Source organism: Mya arenaria, chromosome 9 (genome assembly GCF_026914265.1).
Source record: "Mya arenaria isolate MELC-2E11 chromosome 9, ASM2691426v1".
Classification (NCBI taxonomy): Eukaryota; Metazoa; Mollusca; class Bivalvia; order Myida; family Myidae; genus Mya; species Mya arenaria.
The window spans coordinates 12,927,201-12,949,060 of NC_069130.1; the positions used below are offsets into that span (position 1 = coordinate 12,927,201).

The following is a 21,860-nucleotide window of genomic DNA, read 5'->3' on the forward strand; positions in this document are numbered from 1 at the left end:
TCAACGTCATCACTGTCGGAATCTGACACAACTACCTCAGAGGTATAACTTGTATTTGTATATCCACATGCACCATTAAAATTTAAATGTGAGTATTCCCCGACACTGTTCACTGTTGTGCTGATATGTCCAACATTATCTGACGTAAAATAGTCCGTGTTTTCATTTGACTCCGAATTGTCAAATAATCCGCTATCAACGGTTGGTACCACTGACGGAACAACCTGCGCGTCTTTATCTTCCTCCATGGTAGTTTAAACGTCTATTCTGGATATCTGACGTTTATACAGCGTCTTTCAGCTGGATCTAGGCTGTAAATATAAACATGAGAAATGTTCTTGCCGAATCATATTTTCGAAAGAAGAATATCAGACTGTATTTTTAAGAATTAAAGCGCGTCTTTGTTTCGAATCATCATCATTATTATTATTATTACCATTATTATTTATGTATTCCTTTTCTTATTTTTTTTTATTATCAAAATGTTCCCTCTATCGGCATTGAATTATTTGAACTGTTAATTTTAACGTGGATGGATGCCTTTTATACACGACGCGAAAGTGGTGGGATTCCACAGCGAATTCAATCAGACAATGTATAAGTTATACATATATGGTAGGATGAGTCAGTTAATTTGTTTGCTCCTATGAAAACTAGTTAAAGGTAATACATGGTTTATTAAAACATTTTTATTACGATTAAATGACTCAACCTACTTTTTAGTGTATTATTGTGTCCTAGTATACAATGATATATGAGCCGCATCGCGCGATTTTGGGCCTTCGGACATACTTATTACAAATGAAATAATCATTAATAAAAAATGCCAAAAATAATGATTTTTTCTATGTAAATCAATTTCTTCCTGCCTTCTTTCTTTTTAAGGTTTGTCATTGGTGCATCATTTTCTCGATAATTTATAACCATTGGTTAACTCATGTTTCCATAGCAACCATGGATTTTGTCCCGACATATTTTGACTGGATTGATATTCTGTGTTTTAAACGGCCAAATGTATTAAAAATACAAAAATGATTCATTATTTTTATCTTAATTTATGTTCCTTAAAGATTCTGTGATAAGAAAATAATTTAAATTATAAGCTAGTTGTAATATTGATACAATAATTTTGCACGTCATTTGAATAATGCACTTTCATTACGACGTCATTTGAATGACGTCAAATTTAGTATTCAAAATGGTCAATACATAATCTCACTTGTAAACACGTAACTTACGCAATTTAAGTGATATCATCATGAAAATTTCAGAATATTTTTCTGAAATTACTTGGTATTCAAATACCTTAAAACATTGTAATAGCAAAAATATGTCTGAAAGCCCGATATCGCGCGACGCGACTCAGTTATAATGTATTCATATGAAATGCTAAAAGATATACTGTGGTCTACTATAGTCTTATAAGGAAGAAATACCGTGTTTGATGCTTATTTCTTTCAAATTAAACTCGGTATCCTTCATAAGAACAATTGATTTCGACATTTATTCATCCGTTTAGAATATTAAGCTATATTATTAAATGTTTATTAAATGTTTATTCTTTTTAGATTAAACATATATGTGGTAAAGCTTTTAAAATTAGTGCTTTTATAAAATAATGTTAATTTTGTTTCGCATCACTTTTGCTTTGAAAGTAGCGTCATTAATGCACAAGTCAATTGTAACCACGCCCCCCCCCCCACAGGTCCGGGGGTATACAGGGGACAGCCGAGGAAATGGGCCGTGTTTTTACCTTTCAGGTGGCCCCGCAGTGCCGGGTGAATGCGGTGGTTTTGTCTTCGCACAAAATATAGCGGGGAGTGGGCCTAACCTAAGGTCTCTTGGGTGAGGGGGCATTTGGCAACAGTTTATATCCGCAGGGCGGAGATTTTAGGCGGGGTTGGCTGGACCGAAAGTCAAAGTCCCCGCAATTACCCGGATCGGGGGGGGGGCGTTGTTACAATTGACTGGTGCATAACCTCAAGGAAAACGCTACTTGAACTTATGACCGCAGGGCTAAATCTGTGTATTTTATGCGGAAGAAAAGACAAAAGCAATTTAAGTAGCAACATAATTCAAGCAGAAAAGTATCTTAACCATTTTTTTAAAGAACCATTTGCCTATTTGATTTTAATGGAATGCAATTAGAATAAAACCACAGTAAGTAGGAGAGGTGTTTGTACGAGTTGTAAAACAAATCACGTTTAAGAGAAATATATATACATGGAAAACCAAATCAATCCTTATTATCAATTTAAATAGTTCTCCACTCGTGCATATTTAGATATCATAGTGAGCTTAGCATGACACGCACTCACTATGATACCTAAATATGTTTTACAACTCGTACAAACACCTCTCCTATTTAAAGGCCCAAAATCGCGCGATGCGGCTCATATATCATTGTATACTAGGACACAATAATACACTAAAAAGTAGGTTGAGTCATTTAATCGTAATAAAAATGTTTTAATAAACCATGTATTACCTTTAACTAGTTTTCATAGGAGCAAACAAATTAACTGACTCATCCTACCATATATGTATAACTTATACATTGTCTGAATTCGCTGTGGAATCCCACCACTTTCGCGTCGTGTATAAAAGGCATCCATCCACGTTAAAATTAACAGTTCAAATAATTCAATGCCGATAGAGGGAACATTTTGATAATAAAAAAAAATAAGAAAAGGAATACATAAATAATAATGGTAATAATAATAATAATGATGATGATTCGAAACAAAGACGCGCTTTAATTCTTAAAAAATACAGTCTGATATTCTTCTTTCGAAAATATGATTCGGCAAGAACATTTCTCATGTTTATATTTACAGCCTAGATCCAGCTGAAAGACGCTGTATAAACGTCAGATATCCAGAATAGACGTTTAAACTACCATGGAGGAAGATAAAGACGCGCAGGTTGTTCCGTCAGTGGTACCAACCGTTGTTAGCGGATTATTTGACAATTCGGAGTCAGATGAAAACACGGACTATTTTACGTCAGATAATGTTGGACATATCAGCACAACAGTGAACAGTGTCGGGGAATACTCACATTTAAATTTTAATGGTGCATGTGGATATACAAATACAAGTTATACCTCTGACGTAGTTGTGTCAGATTCCGACAGTGATGACGTTGATGACGTCTCGCGACGCCAGCTTCTAGAAAACGGGTTGACACCGTTTATAAAAGAGGAATTGAAATATTCCATTCAGACAAAACGGTTAAAAGAGGGAAAGCAGGAATTGAAAGTGCAATTTAGTCACCCACCGGAAGATGTGGTATGTACGAGTATTTCAACAAACTTTCGTGTGTCAGTTGAAGCAAAATTTACCACCACCATTAATTCATTATTGTTGATTTAAATATTGTTTCAGTAACTTCTGTTCCCTGAGGGATTTGAAAAATATTACGAAACAACACAATAAATACCAGCTTACAATAGTTCTAACTTGTATAGTACATTCACATCGAAAATCCGTATTTCCCGTGTTTTTATATATATATACAAAGAATAATAAAAGTTGTCAAAACGTTCAATCTGTGAGAGTGCAGCTTTAAACAAGTACTTATAATGAAATTGATCATTTAACATTTTGATGAAAGGCAAACTTTTACTGCAACTATATGTTAGTATATTAAACTTAAAATGTTTCAATTGTAACCCTCTGGTGGCAATGGAATACAAGCATGGTTGCCATGGCAATGTTTTTTTTTCTTACAATAATTTATTGAAAGAAAACAATGTTGTTGTTTTCTATTAAAAATCAGTTTCTAGTCATTAATTATTTAAGATATATAGGGCAAAATGCATGTCATTAAAGTAACAAGTGTTTCAAGCATCTCAATAATATTCTAGTTAATAAAGAAATGAAGGAGATTTTAAACATGATGAACAAAATGTGCACTTGTGATAAAAATTATTATTTAACATATCAATTCTCAAGTTCGGAACAAGGGCATCAGTTTGGTAAAAGGCAAACTTTTACTACAATGCGAAGCACGTTTATTTCACTAAAATAATTAGTTGACGACTATCACAATATCTATGAAGTTTAAATAAAAAATATAGATAAAATAGTCACTACAACTTCAATTAACTGTTAAACAATAATCTGACAAGTCCAACATTTACAATCAATGTATAAACATGTCACAACACTATAGCCTAACACCACTGGATGGTTTTGGAACTGTTGGTTTGGTACATGCTGGGCTGTTGTTGCAAAGAGGAGCAATCTCCTCAAACAGGTACCAAGACCTTTTTGCATCAAGCTCCTGAATATCAATCCGTTCCGGCATGTCACTGCTGGGGATAGGCTGTCTTTGTGGTCTTGTAATTTCTATGGCAACCTCTTGATTGTCAGCATATTCTCTCACAAACACTGTCCCTGGGTGGCTACTAGTGATCCTGAAAAACAAGTTTATACGCAAAATAGTAATGAGTGTAATTTTGAACAAATGCACAGTTTGTATAAATGGTACATGAATATTCATGTAGCTTTTATAATGAATACACAGCAATTTAAAAAAAACTGTAACCAAATAAATTTCTAATACTTTCTATCATCTATTACCTTAAATGATCAAAAACATTTTAAGCTCAGGAACTGATTTTGTATCTTCAAAGCTGAAGATCATGAAGGTGTTTTTACCTAAAATGGTGATATTTGGTCAGCCCTGGAATAGGCTTGAACAAAGTCCTAAAGAATTAGGTCCAATTTTAAAAGGTCACCGGCTTAGCTGGGTCATTGACAAGATGGGGAATATTGTATCCACCCCAAAATGACTTTCGAACAGTGTCCGCCACTTCTTCCAATGTTTCACCATTCGATGCTCGCCATTTGACCTGCAAACAGTAGACGTAGGTTTAAAAATAAATTCAAACTGTATATATGCTTATAACCTTTATATATGCATATATTATTTATGTCTATATTTTGCATTCATTCCTTGTGTATATAATTAAGTTTAAACCAAACAGCCTAAAATATGTCTATCATAATTAGTTACCAGTTAATTATTGTCAAAAAACAAGCTGATGACAAACCATTTAATTTTGTTGTTAAAAAGCTCTGCTAAGTTTTGTTGTAATTTATATGTAACCAGAATTAAATAAATTGCATGTTGGGGAGTGTTCACTTATAATGATTGTAATTAAATTTTCAAAGAATCCGGAATTACTAATCAGGTGCTCAGAAAAAAAACTGAAAAAGGCAAGGCATATAACCTTCCATAAGCAGAAGTGCCAGTCGGGACTGAATTTGGTGTGGCCTGCCTCCATCAAGCTGAATTCTATCTCCTTGTGCAGCCCTCTCATGACCCTCCACATACCATATCTGAAATATATCAGTAATTTATACTTTATTATATATATGTAACTCCCATTTAAGTCCTAAAGGACTGTAACCATATATCAATAAAGAAGTAAAATTTATCAGCATATAAAACTTGGTTCAAGAATGTCCTTTTCTTAAAATATATTCAAAGCATAAAAATGCAACATAAAAAAACAACACTATCATGGAGACATTCAAATCAGATATAATGCAGTCGATTATCTGCAGTCTCCGACAGGCTTTTTGACAATACTTGATCATCGTTATATCTTTACTAAGAAAAATGATAATGGAGATAAAACAATGATCAAATATTGTAAACAATAGATGAAATAAATAATTACCCAATCACGGTATTGTTTTTATTTTGCACTACGCAGTTGTCTCTCTTCTCCCCATAGGCCAGATGGGTGAAATGATGATGTAACATGGATACAACACTGTTTGCCCCTTTGCCAACACTTTTCCCGACAGACTCATCCAGAAGATACAAAATCTGAGTTCCTAAATAAAGTAACAGTAAATATGTTTAACCAATGGGGAGCTTTGTTTACAACTTAGGTTAAACAAGTTACACTTGTGCAACATCAACTGAAAGAAAATGAATGTTTTGCTTGTTTTAATATGATAAATTTCAGTGAAAATGTTCACCCAGAAGTAACCTTATATTTTTTATCAAACGTTATACGATCATTTGCCTTCCTAGCATTATGGTAGCACAATGGACTTAAGGTGTTTAACTTTTTTTCAATTTATTATTTATATTTTATTTTTTTATACCAATATAAATTTGTTGCATCATTTTCCTGTTTTTACTGCAAAAATGTCATAAAGTTTTAAATTGAATGCATTAAAACAGCAGCTAATGCCCATTTACACAGTTAAACATTACAAAAATATCTCACCTGAAGATTCACAGCAGACTCCAAAGCATCCACATTTTCTAGGTGTTTTGAAGAAGAGTTTTCCGACCTGTTGGGCATAGTGCGGATACAACACCTGCTGGGAATAATCAAAACTGTAATGCACCATGGTGTCACCAGTTGCTGATTCTGCTTGTCCTGAAATATTGGAAGATTTATAAACACAGATATAACACAATATTGATGAATTAACATTTTTTCACACTTATACAGGATATTATATATATACACAAATAACAATGTAAGTGACCTATAGTACAAGCTAATACTAAATTAATCAAGTATTGTGAATTTCTCATATTTTTAAAAGAAATATTGGCTTTCGGTCATTATCATGTATTGAGGTTGTTTCTATACACCCCTGCAAAATACCTCTTACTTTGTGATCTTAAGGAAGGCCATTAAAGAACTCTTTTGTCATTTCACAATTACTTCTGTTATAGTCCCTTTGACATTTCACTTTCTCTATATGTGCATTGTATGATTCTTATTTTCTTGCTTTTCCTCTTCAGTTAATTTTCCTCCCTTTGAAATTTCAAAAACATGTTTCGGCACTTAGCACATAAATCTGTGGCAGGCTTCATTACCAGAAGGTAGGGACACAGTTCTTGTCATATTTTCCTAAATTCTGTCAAAGATAGTTGTCTCTTATCAGATTCAACTGCTGCTTTGCTGTACTCATCATAAATATCAGCTTTTGTTTTATCAGATGGCAACAATAAATATTTTTCTTTGCGATAGTTCGCCTGACGTCCAGGTAGTGGTACGCCATTATGCTTTCCGTACAAAATCAATTTTTGTTTTACATTTTGTATATCTTCTATTGTTAAAGCATGTTTTGGCTGCCTATTCTTATTGCCATGCGTCTCTACAAACTACTTTGCCGAACAGAAAATAATCATGTTGGAGCTTGTCCCTGCACTTCTTCTGATGTTTTGCACTACTGTACAAGTTGTTTCTGAATTATGCTGACAGTGAACCATTTGAAATTTTATGACGGGAACAGCCACACACGGACATATTTATCAAACTCATCAAAAACACACTCATCGGCAGAAGGACTTTGCAGATGATTACACACATCAGCATTGTCATCATCAGAATCATTATCATCCTCAATGTCGACAGCATTGTAGGACACAAAATCATTGCCTGCGACTTCCGTGTCAGAAAGATCAACAATGTCAACATTTCCAAAGTAGAGTTGGTCAACAATTTCAAGCTCATCAGCTAAATCAGGGTCAAATAACTCGTACGGGATGGTACTTGCTGACGATTATTGGCTACACATGATTTCTTCATTAATTATGAAGGTCTATTACATGATTAAACTAATAGAAATCGGACACCAGTGTTGACAGTTGACATTTTCCGCCATTTAAACTTCCGGTTTAAATTTGTTTTGCTATTTTAGCAATAAGAAACTATCAAAGTCGGTTTACAATGTTAATTCCCCTGTTGTATAGATATGAAAACATTCACTTACCTTCATTTTATCCATAAATTCAGCCAAATTCCTTGATTAAAGTCAATAAACTCCCGCTAGAAATTTGACCTACATGTTTATGCGAAATATTAGGGCAGTAGCAATGTCAAACAAGGGGAGATTACAGCAAGAAGCGCACGTATAAGGGAAATAATGTGTAAAAAGGCTAAACACAAATATTTGCTATACATATCCTACCTGAAACTTATGCAAAAGACAGAATACGCAATTTTATTGAAAAAAAAAGTTAATTGCGTGACGTCAACATATCCATCGATTCGTTTTAAAGCTGCACTCTCACAGATGGAACGTTTGACAACTTATTAATTTTTCTGTCTTGGAACGAGCCAATTTTTGCGAAAATCCATTGAATCCAGTCAAATAAGATTGCTGACAAAAAATTAGATCGCAGATTTTTATATTTAAGTTCAAAAATTGATGTTTTATGCATTTTTTTGGTTTAGGCCATAAAACATTAATTTTCGTTTAATTAAGCTACTTAATTGTATTTAGACAAACTACTGCTGGCGCCCCCTTTTTTCACACCTTCTGGTCATGTGACCTCTAATGGGTTTTTCTGGGAGCCAATTCCTCGCTCCATGCTAGTTATTACATGCGCGCTTATCAGACTGGACACTTGCCATATGTTTAAATTACCCTCCCACCCATTCCCAATTTATAGTTACAATCCTATTTCTTTTAGTTTTCTTCCCCTTATGGGTATGACGATTAGTTTATATTTTATCAACAGATGCAATTTTAATTATTGAGTGTTTATATGTTTGTTCATATTGTAATGCGCTTATCATATTATGTAATTGTTTGCCATATTATATTTTGCCTGTGCTTTATATATGTATTGTTCGCGCGCTTCTGTAGTTTGGAGCAATAGTTTAGTTCATGTAATAAAGCTCCCTTTAACCCCTTATGCAGTTGTTTGTTTAAGAACGGAAATATGAAAATCTACGACCTGATTTTTGTCAGCAATCTTATATCATTGTTTTGAAGATATTTACGCAAAACTTTGCTCTTTCCAAGACAAAAAAAAAGTTGTAAAAATGGTCAATCTGTGAGAGTGCAGCTTTAATATATGCATTCAACTAAAATGTGTGCCTTGGAATTAAGAAGCTAAATTTGAACGCTTTCACAGAGGAGGCCGCAATTCGACATAAAACTTCGTAAAGGCTAAAAAACGTTACATTTCTACCTATGCATTCTCTTTAACTAACCCGGACTTTGTTACAGCTTACACCGGAAGAGGAAGAGCGTGGGGGAAAACGGCGCGTGCAGAACAGAATGGCCGCGCGCCGCTTCCGGGACAAACAGAAAGACAGAGACCACAATTTGCAGAAGGTAAACATGAAAAGCATAAAATTCATTATTTTTAGATTAAACATATATTTGTTATAGCTTTCAAAAATAGTGCTTTTATAAAAGAATGATAATTTTATTTCGCATTACTTCTGCTTTGAATGTAGCGTCATTAACATCAAGGGAAACGCTACTTGAACTTATGACCGCAGGGCTAAATGTGTGTATTTTTATGCGGAAGAAAAGAATAAGCAATTTAAGAAGTAACATTATTCAAGCAGAAAAGTATCTTTATGTGACAAAGAACCGTTTTTATGCCCCCACAAAGTGGCGGCATATAGGGTTGCCCTTGTCCGTACGTACGTACGTCTGTCTGTCTGTCTGTCTGTACGTACGTACGTCCCGAAGATTGTTTCCGATCTAATTCTTGAAAACCGTTTGTCCAATCCTCACCAAACTTTAAACACATGTTTGTGACCATAATATCTTGATCAAGTTCGATAGTCATGGAAATCGCTTAATGTCATTTAGGAGTTACGGCCCTTTTTTGCCAAAAATACTTCAAAAATATGTTTCCGATCTAATTCTTGAAAACCGTTTGTCCAATCCTCACCAAACTTTAAACACATGTTTGTGACCATAATATCTTGATCAAGTTCGATAGTCATGGAAATCGCTTTAGTCATTTAGGAGTTACGGCCCTTTTTTGCCAATATACTTCAAAAATATATGTTTCCAATCTAATTCTTGAAAAGTATGTGCCCAATCCTCACCAAACTTTACATACATGATTGTGACCATAATATCTTGATCAAGTTCGATAGCCATGGAAATCGCTTTAATCATTTAGGAGTTAGGGCCCTTTATTTCCCAACAATACTTAAAATATATCATCTCGATGTAAATGAGATGTGGATCCAACAAGTTTTTTCCTGCCTGAATGGCGCCATATAACCTATACAGTCTTGCGATGCCGTAAAACCCAACTCAACTCAACTTATCCTATATGTGCAGATTATCCTGAATAATCATTATGGCTTATTTTCTGTGACAAAAAATCAAAGTGGGGGCATCCGTGTCCTATGGACACATTTCTAGTTTAAAGCATCTTTTGCCTATTTGGTATTATTTGAATGCGTTCAGAATAAAACCACAGGAAGTAGGGGGTGTTTGTAAAATTTGTAAAACAAATCACGATAAAAATAAATATTTTATCAATTCAAATATTTCTCTAAATAGAATGTGTGTCGTGCATATTCAGATTTCATAGAGAGCTTATCATGGCATGCATGTGTTTAATATGATAGTAACTTAATAATAACATTCCATTCTTTTTGTATTAGATTCTTGTATCCAATGTCAGTTTTTGTACATCTCATGATTTTGTACTTAAAATCACGAAAAGATCTATTCTTAGAAATATATATATATACATATATATGTTTTAACAAAATGCACTTATGATCACGAACGTGGTGGGATCTATGTAACACTCGATACAATGCGAAAAATGGCACGCCTACTAATTTAATTATTTAAATGAGGCGGCACCTATGTGCCACACATACATGGTAAATATGTCGGTGATTAAATTAATAATAATTGAAAGATTTAAGACATTAATTGTACATAGCGTATAAATAAACATTAACATTTACATGTATACGTCTTGCATCGTTCTCATTTCCATGTTTTCAGGAGTGTAGTCGACTACAAAGCACTCAGACGGAGTTGAGGTACGAACTGGCGCAGGCGCGAAAGGAAAGGGACGAATTCCGCCAGGCGTTTGATCAACACATGGCCATCTGCCCACTACAGTTTTCCATTATTTCCATGCGTCAACCTGAAACTCTTGACAACATGTGAACACAGAAACAGATTGAATTTTCTTGATGTTCACCTTTCCGGAGATCATATCAGAATAGGAAAACTAAAAACCCTAGGAGATCATAATTATAATCATATCCGGGATTTGCAACCAACATTGGCGGAAATCATAATTATTATAATCCCGGGGAATTAAATGTCAAGAGATCAAAACAATAAGCTTTTTAGCCACTCACTTTTTCCGTAGATATAAAACTTTCTAATTTTGAATGTATTTTAATTAGTAGAAAATTAATTTCGATTTGAATATTATAAGTTACGGGGTTAGTAGGTGACCCGATATTGGAAATACGGATCAAAGGAAATCTTATCGCTCGAACCCGAATATGGCTCCCTGTGCCCCGTATATCCCATGTCGGGTCACCTGCTGACCATGTATCGTATATATCACGTCGCAAACCTGTTGTGTCATCCGCACATTTCTACAACAGTATACATAGTGCTGGCAATTTTAAAGTGCCACAGACTGACAGTTTAAGTTTAAATACTTGCTTTTATCAAGAAATCCAGCACTTGAACAGTTTTCATCAAAAGTTAAAAGAATTGAAAAATAAGAATACTTTTGAAGTTGAAGTAAAATCACATCTCATTGATGGTATGAAGTGTGCAAAATTAGAACATTTTATTAATTGTGATTCATTTCGATTTTTAGCTTGCATAGTAGTGAACAATTTTTGTCAAATATAGTGTCATACCGTTTTACAGTCAGTAATGTTACATTTTTAAGAGGAATTTTAATCTCAGACACTTAATCATACTTTAACTAGTCAAAGTATTTTATTTTAATTGTATAAGAAAACCTTACTTAAACAGCCAACATCTAAGAACTTGGCATATATTTATATTTTTCATGAGGAACTCATTGAAAATAAGTTGAATAACTTTAATGGTTTATCCTGTGTAGTTACAGTTTTGAGTTTTTCAGTAACGTGTGTGTCCAAAATAGTTTTTAATGTTGTAATTTAGTATACATATCATCCCTAACTCTTTGTTAAACATTGTGTGATATAACTATATGTGATATTTGGTTTGTTAATATATGTATGACATAATTATATATGCGCGAATAAATCTATCTATCTAAATCTATCTATGTATTTGTCTGTCTATATATCCGTATATAATTTCTCGAACAATTCCGTGGATAATATTTGACCTAGTCCAGATTTATTTGACCTAGTCCGGAGTTATTTGAGCTAGTCCGGAGTTATTTGAGCTAGTGCGGAGTTATTTGAGCTAGTCCGGAGTTATTTGAGCTAGTGCGGAGTTGTTTGAGCTAGTCCGGAGTTATTTGAGCTAGTGCGGAGTTATTAGAGCTAGTCCGGAGTTATTTGAGCTAGTGCGGAGTTATTTGAGCTAGTCCGGAGTTATTTGAGCTAGTGCGGAGTTATTTGAGCTAGTCCGGAGTTATTCGAGCTAGTCCGAAGTTATTTGAGCTAGTCCGGAGTTATTCGAGCTAGTCCGGAGTTATTTGACCTAGTCCGGAGTTATTTGAGCTAGTCCGGAGTTATTTCACCTAGTCCGGAGCTATTTGAGCTAGTCCGAAGTTATTTGAGCTAGTCCGGAGTTATTTGAGCTAGTCCGGAGTTATTCGATCTAGTCCGGAGTTATTTATAATCCGCTCAGTTGTATTTTTCCCAGGATATTTTGTTGAGATCTAATTTTTCCCTTGCTTAACATAATCCCGGGTTTAATCTAGACTTAGACTTTTACCGGAAATGATGTAAGCGATAGTTTTGGAGACCTTTGGTACATGTGTTTTTCTTCACATCGGAGGTTTATTGGAAACGCCTTTTCGCCAATAAATGACGGAGAGGATTCAAAATCCGATAATGCCGTAAAATGACTAATTTGTTGAATACTCGGTAAAAAGAAGTGGTCAAAGTTTTGGTAAAACATTTTTCGTACTATATGGGGTAAAGTTTTGAACAAATGTAAAGTCATAATACATCGACTTAAAGGGATTCAGTTTATTTGGGTTAAATGCATTTAATGTGTATAACATTACTCAATAGTGGATCCAGTTTCGACATCTCTAGGCTAGGCAGTGAACGCATATTGAAATGAATAGTTAACTAAACTGACTATATATATACATGTATAAGGGTTTCAGTTTTGGTTAATTGCAACATATGGGCATTGAATTACTATATGGGATCTAGTTTTAGTTTTAGTTTTTTAGTTTTTTTTCTAGGCAGTGAAAGCAGGTGTTAATGTACTGTACAGTTGACTTAACTGACTAGAAGGGATTCAGTTTTGGTAAATTTAATTTTAATGGGATATGGGAATCCAGTTTGATATATTTAAGCTATGGACAATGTATCGAAACAAAAAAGTGAACAAAATAGAATCTAGTTTTGGTAAATTTACATATGTATTGTCATATTTTATCGGGCAGTTGACGTACGGTGATCTTATACCTGTAGTTACACGACGTGTAAACCTGCAGATATACTGCGTGTACGTAAACTGATACCTGTAGCTACACGCCGTGAACATGAACCTATACCTGTAGCTACACGTACGCGGTTTACGTGAACTTATACCTGTAGCTACACGCCTTAACGCGAACTTATTCCTATAGCTACACGCCGTGTACGTGAACTTATACCTGTAGCTACACGCTGTGTACGTGAACTTATACCTATAACTACACGCCGTGAACGTGAACCTATACCTGTAGCTACACGCGGTTTAAGTGAACTTATACCTGTAGCTACACGCCGTGCAGTAGCTACACGCCATGTAAGAGAACTTATTCCTGAAGCTACACGCCGTGTACGTGAACTTATACCTGTAGCTGAACGCCGTGTACGTCAACTTATACCTGTAGCTGAACGCCGTGTACGTGAACTTATACTAGTATCTACACGCCATGTAAGTGAACTTATTCCTGTAGCTACACGCCGTGTACGTGAACTCATAACTGTAGCTACACGACGTGTACGTGAACTGATGCCTGTAGCTACCCGCAATGTACGTGAACTTATACCTGTAGCTACACACGGTGTACGTGAACTTATACCTGTAGCTACACGCCGTTTACGTGAACATATACCTGTAGCTACACGCATTGTACGTGAACTTATACCTGAAGCTACACGCCGTGTGCGTGAACTGATACCTGTAGCTACACGCCGTATACGTGAACTTGAACCTGTTGCTACACGCCGTGTAAGTGAACTTATACCTGTAGCTGAACGCCGTGTACGTCAACTTATACCTTTAGCTACACGCCGTGTACGTGAACTTATACCAGTATCTACACGCCATGTAAGTGAACTTATTCCTGTAGCTACACGCCGTGTACGTGAACTCATAACTGTAGCTACACGACGTGTACGTGAACTGATGCATGTAGCTACCCGCAATGTACGTGAACTTATACCTGTAGCTACACACGGTGTACGTGAACTTATACCTGTAGCTACACGCCGTTTACGTGAACTTATACCTGTAGCTACACGCATTGTACGTGAACTTATACCTGAAGCTACACGCCGTGTACGTGAACTTATACCTGTAGCTACACTCCGTGTACGTGAACTTATACCTGTAGCTACACGCCGTGTACGTGAACTTGAACCTGTTGCTACACGCCGTGTAAGTGAACTTATACCTGTAGCTACACGCCGTGTCCGTGAACTTATACCTGTAGCTACACTCCGTGTACGTGAACTTATACCTGTAGCTACACGCCGTGTACGTGAACTTATACCTGTAGCTACACGCCGTGTACGTGAACTTATACCTGTAGCTACACTCCATGTACGTGAACTTATACCTGTAGCTACACGCCGTGTACGTGAACTTGAACCTGTTGCTACACGCCGAGTACGTGAACTTATACCTGTAGCTACACTCCGTGTACGTGAACTTATACCTGTAGCTACACGCCTTGACGTGAACTTATTCCTGTAGCTAAACGCCGTGTACGTGAACTTATACCTGTAGCTACAAGCCATATATGTGAACTTATTCCTGTAGCTACACGCCAAGTACGTGAACTTATACCTGTAGCTACACGCCTTGTACGTGAACTGATACCTGTATCTACACGCCGTTTACGTGAACTTATACCTGTAGCTACACGCCGTTTACGTGAACTTATACCTGTAGCTACACGCCGAGTAAGTGAACTTATTCCTGTAACTACACGCCAAGTAAGTGAACTTATACCTGTAGCTACACGCCAAGTAAGTGAACGTATTCCTGTAGCTACACGCCATGTAAGTGAACTTATTCCTGTAGCTTCACGCCTTGACGTGAACTTATTCAGGTAGCTACACGCCATGTAAGTGAACTGATACCTGTAGCTACACGCCTTGACATGAACTTATTCATGTAGCTACACGCCATGTAAGTGAACTTTTACCTGTAGCTACACGCCGTGTAAGTGAACGTATTCCTGTAGCTACACGCCATGTAAGTGAACTTATTCCTGTAGCTACACGCCTTGCCGTGAACTTATTTATGTAGCTACTCGCCGTGTCCGTGAACTTATACCTGTAGCTACACGTCGTTTACGTGAACTGATAACCTGTAGCTACACGCCTTGTACGTGAACTGATACCTGTAGCTACACGACGTGTACGTGAACTGATACCTGTAGCTACACGACGTGTACGTGAATTGATAACTGTAGCTTCACGACGTGTACGTGAACTGATACCTGTAGCTACACGCCTTGTACGTAAACTGATACCTGTAGCAGCTACACGCCGTTTACGTGAACTGATACCTGTAGCTACACGCCGTTTACGTGAACTGATACCTGTAGCTACACGCCGTTTACGTGAACTGATACCTGCAGCTACACGCCTTGTACGTGAACTGATACCTGTAGCTACACGCCTTGTACGTGAACTTATCAATGTAGCTACACGCATTGTACGTGAACTTATACCTGTAGCTACAGGAAGGTACGTGAACTTATACCTGTAGCTACACGCCGTTTACGTGAACTTATACCTGTAGCTACACGCCATGTACGTGAACTTATACCTGTAGCTACACGCATTGTACGTGAACTTATACCTGTAGCTACACGCCTTGTACGTGAACTTATACCTGTAGCTACACGCCTTGTACGTGAACTGATACCTGTAGCTACACGCCGTTTACGTGAACTTATACCTGTAGCTACACGCCGTTTACGTGAACTTATACCTGTAGCTAAACGCCATGTACGTGAACTTATACCTGTAGCTACACGCATTGTACGTGAACTTATACCTGTAGCTACACGCCTTGTACGTGAACTTATACCTGTAAACGTGTAGCTAATACATAAAAAGGGATGAAATACAGTACATGGCATAACTCGTGTCTCCAGTTCATAACAAAAATTATTGGCCGTTCAATCGTCCATGTTTTCGATTTTTCGTTTAGACAATATTATTTCATATTTAAGGTAAGTAACTCCGATATATATCAGGTATGATACTATTTTGAGTTTTGTCCCCTTACTCAATGTCATCGATATCGTGATCCGATATAAATAGCCAATTGACCTGTAAAAAGAAGGACGTTTCAAGTACATGTAATTGTGAAATAGGTCCTCGTTATTTCATCAACGTCTCGAAGGTAAATACACAGTCTAAGAAGCACGTTCTTATTCATCATATTAGTAAGTTAATCAGTAATTATAATATATTTTTTTAATAATAATAATACAAATTATAATAAGAATAAGAATAAGAAGAATTATAATAAAACGTACCGGTTGGGCCTCATTTCTTAAGTAGTTATATTTTGATATTTAGAAAAACAATTGCTCATGTCTAATTTTACAGCTGTTTTCTTTCAGCTCAATGATGCAGTACAAACGGCAGAATTCCAAAATAAACGTTTACGTTACAATGGAAGAACAGCATACGCAGGTTGTTCCGTCAGTGGTACCCACCGTTGTTAGCGGATTATTTGATATTTCAGAGTCAGATGAAAACAGTGACTATTCAACGTCAGATAATGTTGGACATTGCAGCACAATTAACGCAACTGACATTAGATCTGATGCAAGTTCTGTGAACAGTGACGGAAAATACTTAAATTCTAATGGTGCATGTGGATATACAAATACAAGTTATAACTCTGACGTCATTTTGTCAGATTCGAACAGTGAGGACGCTGATGACGTCTCGCGACGCCAGCTTCAAGAAAACGGATTGACGCCGTTTATTAAAGAGGAACTGAAATATTCAATTCAGACAAAACGGTTAAAAGAGGGAAAGCAGGAATTGAAAGTGACATTTAGTCCCCCACCGGAAGATGTGGTATGCATTTGTGTCATTCGGAACACCTCAGCAATTTTCCATCGAAAACAACCTCGGATGTATATGACCGCCTGATTATGTCAGAATTCTCTGTATTAAACTACGCTGATGTAGATCGCGTAGTGAGTTCACTACAGCAGTTAAACCGGATGATTTTACTATGGGGAATTTTAATTATTTATGCAATAGTACACTTCACTGACAATCGATTTGAACTTAGTGAACATAAAATACAAGTTAAAACGCTAAATTCTGAAGGCTGTAGGCGGATGTGTATTCATAGTATAACATTCCGTTATAGACGGAAGTACGTTCATAGAACGTTGATGTATTTGTTCGGTAATATGCAAATAATCAAAGCCCGGGCTCCGTGTGGATTGAGAATTTACTGTATATAAAGACCAGTGGACCGCTTTATGGTCAAGTAGGCTTTTCCCTGAATGGATTTGTTGCGTCTTTGACGTCGCACGTTACAATTAACTCAAATTATAACTTGAACTTTTACGAACTACTTCTAATGCTGTACCGGCATACATCAGAGGTTGTTTTCAATGGGAAATAACCGAGGATTTCCGAATAGTATTTCTGTCAAATGGAGCAAAATTAATTAACCACCATTAATTCATTATTTGCGATTCAGATATTGTACATAGTCTATAATTAGACGTTATGTTTTGGAATCATTTTTTCTTTGAGAATTTTGCAATATCAACAATCTTTATTAATAAACCCAAAACACACATCAACTGTCGACTTACGAACAGTTTTGACCTATATTATACAATTCATCTATACATAATTATGACAACAAATACAAAACGAAAAATTCGATATTTCCCATTTTCTAGTCTTAATATGTGAATTCCGTATGTCAGTCGTTTCCGGATTGGTATTTTTTGAATATTTTTACGAGTGTTTCTCGTAGAAACGTGGAAAATCATAAAGTATTTGAAATCAATTTAAAATGGTTCGACATGTTAAAACATATATTAAAATGTAAAATAAGTTCGTCAGAATTATAAGCAAAATGTAAACCATTTGAACTCCTATCTTTCATAGAGTAAGCGGAAAATTCGATGTTAACTTCTTATACGACAAATAACATTTAATGTCTATCCAATACAAATGCATCCTCTTTAACTAACCCGGATGCTGTTACAGCTTACACCAGAAGAGGAAGAGCGTGTGGTAAAACGGCGCGTGCAGAATAGAATGGCCGCGCGCCGCTTCAGGGACAAACAGAAAGACAGAGCCCACACATTACAAAAGGTAAATTTGATAAACAATCAATAAATTTTGTTTTTTTTCTAATTAATTATTAATATACATTTTGGTATTACCGGTACTTACAATAAAACATTGACTTTATAAAAGAATGTTCATTTATTTTCGCATTTCATCTGCTTTGACTGTAGCGTTATTGACCTCGAAGTACTGCTTCTTAAAAACCGTAGGGCTAAATTAATGTGTTGGATTTTTATGCGGTAAAAAAGCCTTAACATCAAACATATTTTAAATAGCAACATAAATCGACATGACAATGAACCAGTTTTGAACAAAAACCTTTTCTGTTTTCGATATTATCGGAATGCTTCCATGAAATAGGACTGGTGTTTGTATTTGTTGGAAATCACGTTGAAGCGAAATGTTCATTCATGGAAAACCCAAATCAATCCTTAATTTAAATAGTACTCAAATTCAAAGGTGTGTCGTGTCGATTAAGTTTCTATTGTCTGCTTATCAGAGCATGCATGTTACACGATGCATGTTAAGGCGTGCTCATAAAATGAGAGTAACTTTATTATTCATTCTGTTGCTTGTAAATTGTGTACGAATTTATAGTTCACCTTATCGTGTCCAAAAAATGGAACAAACTATTAATTGAACAAAGATTAGAATATATATATATGTATGAATGTATTTGTTTTATCACTTTAAATACATATAAAAATAAAATCACAGGCATACAGTAGGTTATGATATCACGTGACATGTCCATGAAGTAATTGATACTAATTATAACAATGTACACATAAAATACCCATTGCATAATAATATACATGGATTTGTATTTGTTTTCGCCTATATCTTATGAAATAATTTCCATGTTTTCAGGAGTGTCATAGACTAGAAAGCATTCAGACAGATTTGAGGTACGAACTGGCGCAGGTACGAAAAGAAAGGGACGAATTCCGCCAGGCGCTTGATAAACACATGGCCGTCTGCCCGCTACAGTTTCCCGCGCTTTTCTATGCTTCAACTTCGAACGCTTGACATGTGAACGCTGTCAACTATTATTAGAAACAGATGTCAACATTTTACCTCGAAGCAGCTGATGACAGGAACACGTCTTCACGGTTTTCCCTGAAATTGCATTCGGGAGTTACAAAAAAGATATTGTTTTCGATGTCCCGACATACACCAGTCATCTGCTTTTTACCTATTTTTCTCATCTTTTGAGATACGTCGGTATTCAGGAAATTCGTGTAGACAAAATGGCGACGGTTTCAGTCAGTGAAAAAAGGATATTCAAACACACTCTACTTCAAATGAATACTGAACATATATATATATTTATATCCCGACGACCTACCTTACCTGTGTATTATGGTTGTGAAATAAGTAAACAAACATTTATAAACGTTTCGAAACTGAAATATACAAAATGTTTTATAATGTTGACCTGCCCAGCCTTTTAGTGATTACATGATGAATGAATTAGTCATTAACTTAGTCAAATTTATTTCCAAATTAACATATAAAATCAAATTACTATGTATTGTTAAGAAAAGAAACGGCATGTTGAGAATGTTGAAATATATATTCGCCATATCATTTGTTAGTACACATGTATTTAAAATCGGCATCATTTCTACTTTGTTAACGCACAGATATGTTCGCCATATCATTTGAAAGTATTTAAAACTGGCATTATTTCTACTTTGTTAACGCAAAATTATACAAACGCGCTTATTTATGTATTTGTTGTTACACTTTTTCAAAATAAAATAAAAAAATACACACCATAAAGTGTTATTTTTTATATAAACGACCAACATTTGCTTACTGATATTTTAAAGCTGCACTCTCACAGATTGAACGTTTTGACAACTTTTTGATTTTTTTTCTTGGAACGAGGCAATTCTTGTGACAATGCATGGAAACCAGTTATATATGACTGCTGGCGAAAAAATAGATCGCAGATTTTTATATTTAAGGTCAAAAATTGATGTTTTGTGCATTTTTTTTTTAAACCACCATTAAACATTAGTTTTCGAACGGAAATATGAAAATCTGCTATCTGGTCTTTTGTCAGCAGTCTTATATCACTGGTTTGCTGATATTTACGCAAAAAATTGCTCATTCCAAGACAAAAAAATAAAAAAAGCTGTGAAAACTGTAAATCTGTGAGAGTGCAGCTTTAAGTCCTATTTTCACTTTGTTTGGGTGGAATATTTTGCTCATTTATGAGAACAGCTGTATTAAATTCTGCACGAGCGGAGGATTTAATACATGTTGTGTTCTTGTGGGAGTGAGTTGTTTAAATTAATTTATTTTACAACGAATTTGAAACAAGTTATTACAACGTTATATTGATCACTCTCGTGCGAGAGTGTGGTCTTGTTATGTGTGGGAAACCGGAGATCCGGAGGAAATTTGTCTAACAAGGGTGACCACAAACCAAACTCACATGCGCCCATGCTGGCAATCGAATCAGGATTGCTTACGTGAGAAGCGAGTGTGCTAACTACATCACTAACCGGACAACCTAGCTAACCTAGACCTCCATTATTACATGTTACCTGTAGCTACACGCCGTGTACGTGAACTTATACCTGTAGCTACACGCCGTGTCACTGACGTGAAATTATACCTGTAGCCACACGCCGTGAACGTGAAATTATACCTGTAGCTACACGCCGTGTACGTGAACTTATACCTGTAGCTACACGCCGTGTCACTGACGTGAAATTATACCTGTAGCTATACACGCTGTGAACGTGAAATTATACCTGTAGCTACACGCCGTGTCACTGACGTGAAATTATACCTGTAGCTACACGCCGTGTACGTGAACTTATACCTGTAGCTACACGCCGTGTCACTGACGTGAAATTATACCTGTAGCCACACGCCGTGAACGTGAACTTATACCTGTAGTTACACGCCTTGTCACTGACGTGAAATTATACCTGTAGCTACACGCCGTGTACGTGAACTTATACCTGTAGCTTCACGCCGTGTACGTGAAATAATACCTGTAGCTACACGACGTGTACTTGAAATAATACCCGTGAAGCTACATGACGTGTACGTGAACTTATACCTGTAGCTACACGTCTTGTACGTTAACTTATGCCTTTAGGTGCACGCCATGTACGTGAACTTATACTAATAGTTTCACTACGTATACGTGAATTTATACTTGTAGGTACACGACATATACGTGTACTTATACCAGTAGTAACACGCCGAGTCATGACGTGAACTTATACCTGTAGGTACACCACATACACGTGAACTTATACGTATGTAGCTACAGGAACTTGAATGTGAAGCTAAAACATAAAAAGGCATCAAGAGGAGTACAGTACATGACATAAATCGTGCCTGCGCAAGCTCATAACGA

General features: G+C 36.0%; 3 protein-coding genes across 3 annotated transcripts; 2 read left to right on the plus strand and 1 right to left on the minus strand.

Annotated features, from left to right (window-relative positions):
• The first annotated feature begins 2,655 nt into the window (after positions 1 to 2,655).
• On the plus strand, positions 2,656 to 11,817 carry LOC128245565 (uncharacterized). The gene is made up of 4 exons (XM_052963762.1): positions 2,656 to 2,711; positions 2,838 to 3,290; positions 9,003 to 9,110; positions 10,767 to 11,817. The coding sequence occupies exons 2-4, from the start codon at positions 2,901 to 2,903 to the stop codon at positions 10,932 to 10,934; spliced, it is 666 nt and encodes a 221-aa protein (XP_052819722.1). The 5' UTR covers positions 2,656 to 2,711; positions 2,838 to 2,900; the 3' UTR covers positions 10,935 to 11,817.
• LOC128245564 (uncharacterized) lies at positions 3,820 to 7,855 on the minus strand. The gene is given in 6 exon segments (XM_052963761.1): positions 3,820 to 4,420; positions 4,665 to 4,858; positions 5,240 to 5,348; positions 5,693 to 5,852; positions 6,254 to 6,409; positions 7,758 to 7,855. Coding segments are annotated over 5 exon segments (840 nt in total). The 5' UTR covers positions 6,381 to 6,409; positions 7,758 to 7,855; the 3' UTR covers positions 3,820 to 4,170.
• Positions 11,818 to 16,561: 4,744 nt separating the features above from the next.
• On the plus strand, positions 16,562 to 20,239 carry LOC128245566 (transcription factor kayak-like). Its single transcript, XM_052963763.1, has 4 exons — positions 16,562 to 16,584; positions 16,765 to 17,230; positions 18,392 to 18,499; positions 19,346 to 20,239. Exons 2-4 carry the CDS (start codon positions 16,769 to 16,771, stop codon positions 19,502 to 19,504), a joined length of 729 nt encoding a protein of 242 aa, XP_052819723.1. The 5' UTR covers positions 16,562 to 16,584; positions 16,765 to 16,768; the 3' UTR covers positions 19,505 to 20,239.
• The last annotated feature ends 1,621 nt before the right edge of the window (positions 20,240 to 21,860 follow it).

Excerpts from the sequence above, each read along its gene's own strand:
- LOC128245565 (XM_052963762.1), top strand. The coding sequence starts at position 2,901 with ATGGAGGAAGATAAAGACGCGCAGGTTGTTCCGTCAGTGGTACCAACC. Across the intron at positions 3,291-9,002 it reads GTCACCCACCGGAAGATGTG|CTTACACCGGAAGAGGAAGA; the intron begins GTATGTACGAGT and ends ACTTTGTTACAG. Across the intron at positions 9,111-10,766 it reads GAGACCACAATTTGCAGAAG|GAGTGTAGTCGACTACAAAG; the intron begins GTAAACATGAAA and ends CCATGTTTTCAG.
- LOC128245566 (XM_052963763.1), top strand. The coding sequence starts at position 16,769 with ATGATGCAGTACAAACGGCAGAATTCCAAAATAAACGTTTACGTTACA. Across the intron at positions 17,231-18,391 it reads GTCCCCCACCGGAAGATGTG|CTTACACCAGAAGAGGAAGA; the intron begins GTATGCATTTGT and ends ATGCTGTTACAG. Across the intron at positions 18,500-19,345 it reads GAGCCCACACATTACAAAAG|GAGTGTCATAGACTAGAAAG; the intron begins GTAAATTTGATA and ends CCATGTTTTCAG.